The sequence below is a fragment of the Lytechinus pictus genome, chromosome 10, assembly GCF_037042905.1.
Source record: "Lytechinus pictus isolate F3 Inbred chromosome 10, Lp3.0, whole genome shotgun sequence".
NCBI classification, from domain to species: Eukaryota; Metazoa; Echinodermata; class Echinoidea; order Temnopleuroida; family Toxopneustidae; genus Lytechinus; species Lytechinus pictus.
In genome coordinates, this window is record NC_087254.1 from 27,152,517 (window position 1) to 27,166,373 (window position 13,857).

Below are 13,857 nucleotides of genomic sequence, written 5' to 3' on the forward strand. Positions count from 1 at the left end.
TAGGCTGTTGAAAAGTGTCGCTCTGAGGTGAAGAAACTTCAGAAGAAGACACAAAAGAACCACAGTGAAAAATACATAGAGAAAGAACAGAGGACGGCCGAAGAGCTTCAACTCCTGACCAAACAACTTCACAATTTCAGATCTAATGGATTGAGAGAGGTAAGAATATGTTATCATGCACTATACTGGGTTTAATGTATCCACAACAAATATACTAAATTATCATCTGTATGGAGTGTTTTAGCGATACATTAAAAGTGTATTTTGGTCTGCATCAATAATTGCTTGTGCAGTATCAGAGTGTATCACTGAAAAGCACAATCACGCTCAATGCCGTCATAATGAACTACATGTAAGTCGCATTACAACAAGAAAATTTGATCCTGATGTGATGATGCCATAATAGTGATCAATATTACTTGTTAAATCAAATTTCTCCCTCTTTTTTTTTTTTTTGGGGGGGGGGGGCAATATTCCACTCATCTGCGATTCATGGAATATTTGCCCAAACTTTCGGAATATTTCTGGTATTCCATTCTGAGCCATCCAATATAATATAATTATCCCAAATGCAGTTTGTGTCACTGCGATAATTTAGTATTTTTGAGTTCATATTCTGAGTACCTGTTGTCCAGTGTTGGTGCATTTTAAGAGTGTGCTTTACGTAAATAGTCTGGTTTTAGATCTAGCGCATGGTATTCTCTAAAAAATTGTCTTCTTTATTGAAAAATTAGGCCTATATTAACCCTTTATGCTCATACATGTATCACAGGCACAATTCTATTCAAATACACATGTACAGCATACGTGTGGTATGCTATACTGTACACTTCAGTATGTGCAGCCTTGCCATGTCAAATTAAAATCACACATTATAATATCTTATCCATCTTCCCCTCTTCAGGGGCCGCGGAAGTGGGGGGGGGGGGGGGCTTCAGCCCCCACTATTTTCCAAAACCATGTCCAAAAATGTAAAAATGACCATACAATTCTGATTTTTTTTGCATGGTCAGCCCCCCCCCCCCCACTTTTGGCTCAGCTCCCACACTTTGAAAACCATTCCGCAGCCCCTGCTCTTCATATTTTTTCCCAAGTCATCATTCCCAAAAGCATGTAGCAGTGACACAAATAATGTCCCAAAAGCAGAATACTATAGTAGTATTACTTCTATTAATTTTAACTTGTACACTCAAAGTTGTGATTATTCAACAACAACAATAGGAAGAAATGTAGAGGAGTAACTTGATATTTTGTGTACTATAATATGGAAAGTATAAAAGAGGAATGTGTACCTGCTTTATAGTGGAGAAAATATAAAAACATCTGAAGTATTTCCTTTTTTCTAAAGATCCTTTCAGGACAAGGTTCAGGGTTTATTTCTAGAGTTGAAGATTGGCAACCATGATATTTTCCTTTGTTCTCACGTTTTTGGCAGAAAATAAGAATATTGTTGTTCGAAAAAAAAAAGATGAAAGATTGATAATGGAACAAAATGATTGAAAGATTGTTGACAATAGAAAGTATGTGGAACAGACCTCTTTCCCCAGAGTAAGAACTTATTGACCAAAACTATAAGCTGGGCAAAGATGTGGTCCAATCAGGTCTAACCCTAAATTGTAAGGACCCACCTACATGCCTACATGTTGGGTTCAACAGGTATTTCAATAGCCACGTTAATTTTTTGTTACTTTTTACCGCTACATGTATGACACACTTGGACTGTTCAAAGCTTAATAATGCAAGTGACTTTGCGTTGGGTAGATTTTTGCTGGACGAAAAAAATTAGAGTAAAATGGGAAAGGGTCAAGTATTAGTTGCTTGCAGAGCCTTTTTTTCTCCTATAACCTCTTTCTACATGTATGTATAGCCTTACAGGCCTGGAAATCCCTCTGGCAAATTCAAACTATCTTGGGACAGGGGAGGGGGATGTTATATTAAAGGCTACTCTTGATTTGTAGGTTCATGACCTCGTTAATTGGTAGTTAATCTGGCTTCTACAGGAGCGTGAGACAGGATTAGCAGGATTACACTCAATTAACAGGTAGCCCTGAAATACGTTATAAAAACCCCCATGATCATTACTAATTTCTGCAGAAACTGGGTACCTTGTTTGTACTATGCAATCCCTTGTGCATATGCTTTACTCGTGCTTGTTGAACTTATCATAGTTGACTGAAAGTGAAATATCTGTGGGTTGTTATTCTGCGGAGAAGATTTGTAGGCCTAAGTATTGCAACATCAAATAGTAAATTACTTTTCCAAGTTTTCATACCTGACTCTTTTTATTGTACTGTAATTAAGTATTATACTCAGTTTCCGAAAGTGGTCTGTCATGAACACTTCTTTTAAATGTACAAGGTATTGTATGTAACTATTAAACAACAAGTAGGGACCAAAAAATGTAACTTATCTTTGTACTGTACATGTATGTGGAATATGAAGGTGTGCATGTACATTTTAAGGCTATGTTTTGAAGAATTTCTTCAGATAATCTGACCCGGGACCCATTGCATAAAACCTATGCCATAAAAAAACTGGCAAACAAAATTATGCCATTGAAAATTACACATTTTTATGGCAAAAGTTTTATGAAATGGGTCCCAGGACAGCCAGTTACACATTATGGAAATCATTAATTTTTTTTTGCAAGACATTGCTGATCCATCCTATTCATTCTGAAAGATTACTGGTTTGACCAAAACATGTTTGTAATTGTGATACTGATATTTACATTCATGAAATCTTGTATTGAATATCCCTGTTCAGATGAAAGAATGGTCACACAAACTTTTGCAAAACTTTTTCATGAAACAAAGTGAATATTGCAGCTTCAGGGAAGAGCAAAAAAGCAGTGCACAAACCAGAAATGTTTGAATAATTATGCACATCCAATATATTGCATTCTTGGAAAGTCCTACATGTATGTCTTGGTATGTTTCCTCTTCACAAAATATTTAGCAACAAAGTAGTTGTTTATTAAACTTTCCACCTTTTTTGTTTTATACAGCTTCATTTTCCTTTTCCAAATACATGTACATGCTGCTGCTGACTGCACAGTATAGTCGTACAAATATGATAAATACAGCACTGGTTTGATCAGGGGCTATCAAAGGCCATGGCCATGAATGTCCTTCTTATTGGCCTCAACGGCCCTCTCATTGGGTGATTTCAAGTCCGGTGTTGGCCTTGGTGTTGGTGTTAGTGTTGGAATTTGGATTGCTTCCCCTAGCTCCAAAACTCATTCAGATTTTGTAAAACTGATCCAGATCACATGATTGACATCTCAACAACTAGTGAGTGACTTTTCGGGACCATCTTCATGTTATGTTTGGTGTTAAAATCCTGTAAAAATTGACCTAACACCAACACCAAAAGGTCAACACCAGACTTGAAATCACCCATTGGCTTTGGATAATTTTTTGTTTTTTGTTTTTTTCATTTTTCCATTTGTGCTGCAATACAGGGCATACATAGAACTGGCCCAATAGAAAAGTGCCCTTCTCTGCAAAAATTATCAAAATTTGAGGCATAAGCATGAATATGAATGCAAAGTTATTAGTTGGTGTGAATGGACATGTACAGGCAGTGGTTTCAAATATTTCCCTGGTCTGAATGCACCATCACTGTATTGTCAACATGGACCATGGAGATATAGACCTTTGTTGGAGGAAGTCGGCTATCTCTGCTCTGCCCACAAGTGATAATGATAGACTTCCCTATGATAATTTCAAGGTACCTTTTCATCAGAAATCCCGATAGTTCTTGCCAATGCATGGACGTGTATAAGTAGTTTGACCTGTTTGATGGTTCCAGTTTTATATAAATCTGTAGTTAATTTGATAGTAAAATAAATGGGCAGTTGTTTGAGCATTGTGCACATTATATTAAATGAGGGTGTACTCTTTTCAAGAGGATATTTTAATGAGTGTGTGGAAGGGGGATTGATTTGGAATTATCAGGATTTGTCATACCCATACATGATATGTGATTCATGGCCATACACAATAGGGGCAGATCATGGCACTTGTACTCCCTTCCCCCACAAATTTTGAAATCTCAAATTTTTTAAATAGTGAAAATGATCACAAAATTCAGCCATAGTGTGCACGAAATAATTTGATTTAATTAAGAAAATGAAAAAGCACCCGGATACCAGCTCAGTCGCTTGCAAATTTCTTTTTAAAATCTTTACGCTTCTAGCCCCCACCTACATGTACCCTTCCCCCCCGGAACAAAATTTCTGCGTAGGGCCATGATATGAAGATTCATCGAAGGTGCAATAATATGCTTTTCACATTGTATTTCCTTAACCCCATACTATCCTTAACCCCGGACTATCCTTAACCCCATACTATCTTTTTTTTGGATTCACACTGTCTTTCTTATTACCCCATACTATCTGCTTAGCCGGGGTTAACGCCTTACCCCCGGACTATCCCACAGCTCATGAATATTGATGATATTACCATACAGAGCGTGATTAATGTGCAATTTCGACTTCTGTGATTGGCTATTGCTTAGCCCCACATTTCCTTAGCCCAGTTTCGTTTCACACTGCATCTCTTAGCACCGCAATTGTGGTGCTAGCACCACAATAATACCCTTTTTACACACGCTAAAATTTCCTTAACCCCGTACTATATATGTAGGTGGGGCTAAATTGCCATTTAGCCCCACCTATAGTACGGGGTTAAGCTTTGCCCACTTTCTTTTTACACAGCATTTTTGCAAAGTGGGCTAACCCCACCTTTAGTACGGGATTATTTGGCCCTGCAAAAAAGCAGGGTCATCCCAGCAATTGCGGTGCTAAGAGCGATAGTACGGGGTTAAGATCGCTAGTGTAAAACGAAAGTGGGCTAAGCGCTCCCATTCATGCCCCGCAACAGAGCCGGCCCTGTTGTCCAATCAGAGGTAAGCATAATGAATATTCATTAACAGCGAACACGGCGATGAGAATCAAGCAAATAATGTAATTAGGTCTATCGTATAGCCGGTAAACAATTCCGAGTGAAGTACTTGTACTACGAATGATCGACAAATGTATTTAAAGCACGCGCGATTTTGGATATGACTCGAATGACCCCTCAGTGTGCTCGTGAATATTCATGAGCTACCACTAGTCCGGGGTTAGTGAGTTTCGTGTGTGAAAAGCAAGCATTCCTAATCCGGGGTTAGCAATAACAATTTGGCATGTGTGAAAAGGAAAAAAAATAGTACGTGGTTAAGGATAGTACGGGGTAAGCGATAGTCCGGGGCTAAGAAAATCCTGTGTAAAAAGGGTATAAGCCGGCTAACCAGTGCTTTTTTGCAGGGCCAGATAGTACCGTACTATTTACCGTGCTAGCCCACTTTGCTAAAACGTAGTGTGAAAAGCTTAACCCCGGGAAATTGGTGGGGCTGAGCCCCACCAATTTCCCGGGGTTAAGGAAGAAAAGTACAGTGTGAAAAGCATAAGAGTCAGCCACAGTCAGCCACAATGAGTAGGTTCTAATGATGTAGCCTCTACTAACCCTTAGAACGTAGAATTTAATGATGACTGATAGTAATGTATTAGAGGGAAAACTTAAGGATGTACAGTATCTGCTACACTTCATAAAATTGAATGTTACTATTTTTCTTGCTGCCATTTGAACAAGAATGGTTTGCCTTTATAGCCAAGCTCTAGTTAGCGTGTAATCCTTTATTTTGCCCTTTATGAACTCATTATGTAGGTTGAATGATACCATCATCAGGACTGTTAAAAGCTCAACAATAGGAAGATTAAATCAATAAATGAGTATTTATTTGCTCATCTCTTTAGCTGGTGATAAGATTTGAATAGCATCAATCATAAAATGTTATTATTAAAGTTCTGTGAACTTTACACTTGTCAAGGTGAAAAGGTGCATTCAGGTTTATCTTTAAAGGATTTTTTGGATTCAAAGTAACACATTAAACATACTCAGAAAACAGCTCAAAATTAGTTTAGCACTACGTGTAAATGGAAGTCCAAGTTTTATCATTTTTACTAATCCTTTTTTGCTATTAACCATGTTTGGTATTTTTAAAGTACTAAGACAGGATTTATATACAGAAATCAATCTGTGTATGTATTTCAAATTGTTTGTTAATTTGCCTCTAGCAGACCTACATGTATATCTTGTAATATCCGGTGTGCTAAATCTCAATTGGTACATTTAAAAAAAAAAATTGTTTTTTCATGACAAGACCTGTTTTTCAGGATTCAAAATGATTGAGGGATTCAAAAAATAAATTCTAAGAGCAGCAATGTCTCGAATGAGAAAAAAAAAATCTACTTGTATGTATGCTTTAATCCACCAAGAAAAATGTTGTAAAAGGATGATGATTTTTTTTCCCATTTCACCAACTGATGATTTTGTGTGTGTGTGTTATTGAGGCAGGCAATACATAATTGAACAGTAGATATTTTTTAGACAGCAGTGTAGTATCAGATCTATTTTCTCATTCAAGGAAATACATGTATGTAATAGTACCCGCATCAGTGATGTAGAATTATTTTTAGAATGTTATACATTTAGATCTTTTTCTCAGTTCCTCTATCAACAGCCAAGAAAACAAAAGTCTTAATAGCTAAAATTATTATAGCAAAGGGAATTATGTTTTTTTTGCATAAAATGTAGATTAAAATGCTGGCATTAATCAATGATTATGATTTATGTCATTGTCTGTAGATTACTAAAAAAAAATGATTTATCCATTCACTTTAATTTGAAAGTGCTCATAGGGCCAAAAAGTTAGATGAAAACATGACAAAGAGATGGCACAATAGAGAGGGAGATTAAAAAAGCTGAATGAATAAATAAATTCAAAATTAATGAATAAATAAATAAATGAATGAATGAATGAATGATTGAATGAGTTGAATGATTGAATGAATGAATGAAAGAATGAATGAATAAATAAATACATACAATAGATTGATAGATAGATATTAAGTAGATAGATAGATAGATAGATAGGTGAAAAAGATTCAGTGGCCACCTCACTTTAGCAAGATTGGAATATATTAGATGATACTCATCACATTATTTACCCTCTACCCAATATTTAGGCAGGCTGGAAGGGCAAAATAAAATGTGCCACTTAGCTGAATAAAATCCTTTCAAATTAGGCTTCCAAGTCTAGTTAAAAATCAGAAGAGTCAATGTCCATGGTGCCATTGATAGTTGACCAAATGTCAACAAACTAACCATGTTAAAATTTAATATGTATGATCAAGGATTTGGAATTAAACCATTGTGACTGGTTCAAGAATGATATAAATAGGAAGGATGAAGGTAGTTTAATTTCACTGTTCTGCTTTGGAGAAGGAAATACTTGACTACATGTACATAATCTATCATAACCTTTAACCCTGTTTGCATCAGTTCAACTACCCTCTGGTTTTATGCCTTTAAATCAGAATAGAATTTGATTCATTGTCATTATGATATTCATTTGTTTTATCCAGGAATTCAGATTTGAAATGTAGGTATTTTTTTAAGGTCATTTGATTTAATATGCGTAGAATGAATTGTATTGTTCAATTACCATGTACATGTACATTTTATTACCACTCAGGTAAAATGCAAAAAAAAAAACGAAAGAAGAAAAGAACCAGGGCGGAGAGCATTTTAGCCCATGATACATGTACATCATTACATATCATGTACACAATAGCCCCCAGTATACAGTAGGCCTAAGTTGCAAAATGTCTCAGTTTTGGTATTAAAATCCCCCAAAAGTGTTAGTCACTAAACTCTCTATTCCAGTTTAATCTTTGTTCATGCAGGCGTAGCTAGCTTACAATCATGTGTGTTCTAATTACCTCCTTTAACGAAAAGTAAAAACATTACAGAGAGAGGAAGTGTTCACTATGTAGACACATACTTTATTGTTTGTTAAAAGTAAAGCTTTATATTCCCTAGACCCTGTGCTCTTTATATTGAGTTCATACTCCTATGAGTGCTGGTACCCGCTTTTTTCTTGATGTAATTGCCACTTTTGTGGCTTTATTTTACTCTAAGAAATTATATAGAAAACACATGTAGATTGTAAGCAGTAGTACATCAACATGTACCTACATGACTGTATATTTTTTTCTCAAGAAAACAAAAAAACAAAATATTTCCTAATTATTATATGTTTATTTTATCAGTACAAGTCTTGAATTTTATATTTTACTGTCCATAGGGACTGCCTCGACAGAACATTTGCTGTGTTCTTTTGCAGCTTCCCATTTCATGTTCATTTTTTATGCATGTACTGTAATTATCCTTATGTAATCTTAGCCTTTAAAAAAATCTTACTTGTATCTTACTATGTTTCTTTGTTTCCTTGTTTCTGTGTATTTTTGATATTTTTTATATGCTCAATGTATTTTAATGGACTTGAATAAATAAATAAATGAAATGAATTAAAAAAAAAAAAAAAAAAAAAAAATCTATGAAGAGTGTTGCAATTACATGTAATTGTGGTACATTGGTAGTTGTTATACCGGTGACATTTACAAAAACTTGAGGACAGGTACTGTATGTACCTGCACAACCCAGTCTTCTCAAGGTCAATGCTCTATTATTGCTTCCAGACAGTCCACTACTAATGCTGGTAGATTAGTGTGCAGGTATATCTTGATACCAATGACAAATTATCTGTGCATTGTGTGCAGTATGAACTTTTTTTTAAAGGACAAGTCCATCCAAACACAAAATTGATTTGAGTAAACAGAGAAAAATCATACATGTATGTAAAGACACAAGATTACTACTGAATATTTCATCAAAATTGGATGAAATATAATTAAGTCATGACATTTTAACTTAATTAATTTCGTAACAGGTTTGTATTCTCATCTTGGTTGGCATGCAAATGAGGGGACTGATGACCTCACCCACTCACTGTTTATTTTGTATTCTATATGTTATATAATTTATGTCAAGTTTTAAATTTTCATTGTCAGACAAGTATGTGAAACATATGTTTAATTCCTTCCTGAATATTTGGAATTACCATTGTTTTTTGGTGGTTCAGTCAAGTTAAATCTGAAGGAATTGAAGTACCGGTATTAAAAAGAAGCAAACAATAATAAAAAAAGAAATGATGAGTTAGTTAGTGATATCATCGACTCTCTTATTGGAATATCACTGAGTTGAAAACTGTTTTGGAAAAAGTAATAAAGCAGAACTAATCATGATTTTCTCATTTTACATCCGATTTTGATGAAATTTTCAGCGTTATGCTTGTTTGATTGTTTTCCATTGATTCAAATCAACATTTTCTTGCTTATACTGGACATGAGGTAACAAGCCTGGGTATAATATCAATTTCTCCTTTCCTTATCTCCCCCTTGCAGGCATGGACAGAGGAGAGAAGACGATACTGTTACCTTGTCGATAGGTATTGTTCTCTCATCAAAAACAATGCTGCTTTCTTCAGCAAGGTGGGGTGGTGGTCTACTAAACATTTCTTCTTTTCTTCTATTATGCACCATTGGTTTCTGTGTTAATATGCTTTAATATTGTAATACATATAGTTAGCACTCATTTGGTTCTGAATAGATGCAGTATACATGTATGAAAAACTTATCCAAACAGTTGCCATTTTAAGACGGTTTTTTATTAAGGGCTATAAAATGACTAATGTCACAATGAGCAAACACAATTGTCCATTCATTTTGTGAGCCCTTTTGAAATTGGTTCTAAAATGGCTGAAAGACAGCTTAAAATTGATCTTTTTGGCCCGAATTCACAAAGGTGGTTGGTTTTGAAAGCCCATGGTTGAATCCATGGTGTATGCAGATTTGCTGTATACACATGTAAATTATTCTTAATTTATTGCATATCAGGCATGTGTATAAAAATGTTCAATGCAGATGCACGCTTTTATCACAGTGCGCCAAATTGACGCCTGTTACCATGGTGAGATACTGAAGAGTGGACTCATAATAAAATAGCGCGGATAACCACGACAACAGGCGTCAATTTAGCGCACTGTGACAAAAGCGCGCATCAGCATTGGACAGACATTTTTATGCGGTAAAATAAGCGTAATTTATACAGGAAATCTGCATAAACCATGGACTCAACCATTGGTTTCCAAAACCACCTTGTTTGTGAATTTGGGCCATTGGTTTTCTTCATGAAGAACTTTCCAAAGCATTAAAAAAAATTAGTTTCAGATCAGGAACCTAAATAATGCAGAAATACCACTAATTGTTGGCTTCTGATACATGGTAGGTACATGTAGAAAATAAAGTTACCTTTGATTTCAATTATTCTGCAATGGTCCGGCCCACTGCACCCTTCCTTGAAAGTTTTCTACTCTGACGATATCAGTGAAATACTTAGGTTTGATGTGCTGAGAAGCACCCGTCTCTAAGTATTATTAGAACTATTAACTGTCAGAGAATAACTCTTTAGCACTGAAAACTTTCACAAAATGATCTACACGTATGCTACGTTTCAGTCTTAAAAGATAAAATTAATACATTTTGATAGTCCATCATCATGCAAAGTGTGTACATACTTTGCTTCCATTGTTTACCCCATTTGAAATCTGGCTCTTCATAAAAAATATGAAAGATAAAACTATAACTTTATCCATATCTATAATCCTATACATTGCAGGCTTTCATTGTTTCAATAGCAAATCCTTCCAGTAGAATAGTGGAATATTAAGGAGGATTTCTTCCTCCATTTTATTTGTATTGATAAAAAGTAACCTAGCTTCTGAAACATAAACAATACATACTGTCTAGTTCTACTTTCCATTTACTCATTGTAGCTTTGAGTTCCATAGATTTAAACTTATTAACTCATTTCCTATGTAAATATTCATGGTGATACAGTAGTAACGGTACATGCAATCTCATATTATAATTATGGTGATTGGTATACCCTTTTATATTTTTCTCTCTAACAACTTCCAATATCTGATATATTTTGCATCTTTTTTTCTAAATGTTGCCTTCTGTAGAACCCTTTAGATATTCTATTTCCATTTCATGTTTATTGCAAGTTGTTTTATCAGTGGAATGAATTTAGCTACATAAATTCCAATATAATCCAATTCTTACAACAATGGATTGTTGATATTGTTTATGGCTGCATTTTTGGGGAGTATGTGCAAGTAGGCAATCAGAAATATGATGAATATGGAATTCTAATTCTACATTTCACATTGTATGAGGAAGTTGTAAAAAAGGGAAAAAAGTCACTTTCTTGGTAATTGAAACCACAAAGAGATCAAAGTTGCAAAAGATTCTTGCAAGTTACTGTTGCTGATGTACAATACAATTCAAACCAAAATACTTCAAACCTGATTTTTGTATAAGATCGGGTGCATTCTCTTTCTCTTTCTAGATTTAAGAATGGTGAAAATGATTTATGCACTCCTACATCATTTTTGTCTCACCTGCATAGCAGAGTGAGACTATAGGCGCCGCTTTTCCGACGGCGGCGGCGTCAACACCAAATCTTAACCTGAGGTTAAGTTTTTGAAATGACAGCATAACTTAGAAAGTATATGGACCTAGTTCATGAAACTTGGCCATAAGGTTAATCAAGTATTACTGAACATCCTGCCTGAGTTTCATGTCACATGACCAAGGTCAAAGGTCATTTAGGGTCAATGAACTTAGACCATGTTGGGGGAATCAACATCAAAATCTTAACCTAAGGTTAAGTTTTTGAAATGTCATCATAACTTAGAAAATATATGGACCTAGTTCATGAAACTTATACATAAGGTTAATCAAGTATCACTGAACATCCTGCATGAGTTTCACATCACATGACCAAGGTCAAAGGTCATTTAGGGTCAATGAACTTTGGCCGAATTGGGGGTATCTGTTGAATTACCATCATAACTTTGAAAGTTTATGGATCTGATTCATGAAACTTGGACATAATAGTAATCAAGTATTACTGAACATCCTGTGCAAGTTTCAGGTCACATGATAAAGGTCAAAGGTCATTTAGGGTCAATGAACTTTGGCCAAATTGGGGTATTTGTTGAATTACAGCCATAAATTTGAAAGTGTGTTGGTCTAGTTCATAAAACTTGGACATAATAGTAATCAAGTATCACTGAACATCCTGTGCGATTTTCAGGTCACATGATCAAGGTCAAAGGTCATGTAAGGTCAAAGAACTTTGGCCACGTTGGGGGTATTTGTTGAATTGCCATCATATCTCTATAAGTGTATTGGTCTAGTTCATAAAACGTGGAAATAAGAGTAACCAAGTATCACTGAACATCTTGTGCGAGTTATAGTAGTTTTCAAAATCAGCACTGCTGCTATATTGAATCGCGTGATGCAGGTGAGACGGCCAGAGGCATTCCACTTGTTTATAATATAGTATTTCAGTTTGTGTGCGATGCAACTTTCTGTTTTGGAAAGTGAGTGAATCAATTACCTTTTTTAAAAAGCACAAACTATTTGTTAAGCTATGAATGTTCATGATGTTATTTCCCAAATATTTTTTTCCTTAAGATCTATGATGGTATGTCAGTACATGGATCTTTTCAATTTCGATGATATAGTGGTTTATATAGTGCAGAAACTAAGTGCATATATTCTACTGCACTGTAATTTAGAGCTTATGAAATGCTTGAAAACAAATTTAGAAGGGGGAAAATGTATGGGAATTAACTGAAAAGGTAGGTTTTTAGTCTAAACGTTCTTAACTCTGAACGTTTCTACTGATGGAAAGGATCTTATTATATATGGCAAACCATTCCAAGGGAATAATTTTAATTTACAAATTTGAATTGCATTTTTGGTCATAAGAGAAAAGTTCTCAACTAATGTACAGTCCTATGTAAAAATATGCTATACAAAAGACTTTAATGCATAGCAGTCTTTCAAAAATGTGGAGCAAATTGCGATGCGATACCAGGAAAATTATTCCCTGATTCCATAATTTTGGGGCTGCACAGGCGAAATTGTATTAGGTAATATAGTGAGACCAGAAATGTAATTCTACAGGTGTATTGATGCCCTCTAGCTATTACAAAAACAATTAATACATTTAGGGTATTTGATTTAGTTTATTAATAAAAAAAAACCACAACAACCATGTTTTCATAAACATCAATGTATACTCTAATGCTTAACCTTTTAAATTTCCACAAATAATGCACCAACCTTTATAGCTTTCTCTTAGTATATTGAAGAAGAATAATAAACTGAGAAAATGGTAAAGGAAATGCTAATTAGTAATTACAAAGTACTAATAATAAGCTTTGATAATGGAAGAACATACATTATAAACACAGACAATGTAGTTCTTAAGTCTTATGATAACAGGACTCATCAGCCAATCAAAGTCAAAGTGCCCATTGTAGTTATCATCACGGAAAAGGTTGCTGTATTATCACAAAATAATGTAAAAAGTGGCCCAAAAATTCATGTCTATACATGCACATTGCAGGACAGATCTAAAAACATGTGTACCTATGAATATGTAGATTTGATTTTCTGGCGTAGTTGTGAAGTTAACATTTTTTCTTTCTTGAAACTGGACATGCATTTGTGACCACTTGACCAGTCAGCACAAATCCCACAAGAAGTATCTCTGTACATGTATGATATTCAGGTGTATGGCGTCAAAAATAGCTCTGGGACCTGTTGCATAAAAGTTACTATTATTATTTGCCATCCAGTGGTCAACAGCCAATCAGAATCAAGGATTCCATGGAAGTTACCATAATAGTAACTTTCATGCAACAGGCCCCTGGTCAGGATGGTTAATTTTCAGTTTTTAGTAGTTAATAAAACAGTTTGCTTTTTTATATACTGTAACGAAATATATATACTACTCATATCCAAAGTGCTAATTTTTACAGTTTTGATTA

General features: G+C 34.9%; 1 protein-coding gene across 1 annotated transcript in view; it reads left to right on the plus strand.

Annotated features, from left to right (window-relative positions):
• The window catches only part of LOC129270421 (brain-specific angiogenesis inhibitor 1-associated protein 2-like protein 1), a 49,917-nt gene that overhangs the window by 14,265 nt on the left and 21,795 nt on the right, over positions 1–13,857 (plus strand). The window contains exons 6-7 of the mRNA XM_064105705.1: positions 4–159; positions 9,353–9,439. Coding sequence (XP_063961775.1) covers positions 4–159; positions 9,353–9,439 — 243 coding nt within the window. The remainder of the gene's footprint in view (positions 1–3; positions 160–9,352; positions 9,440–13,857) is intronic.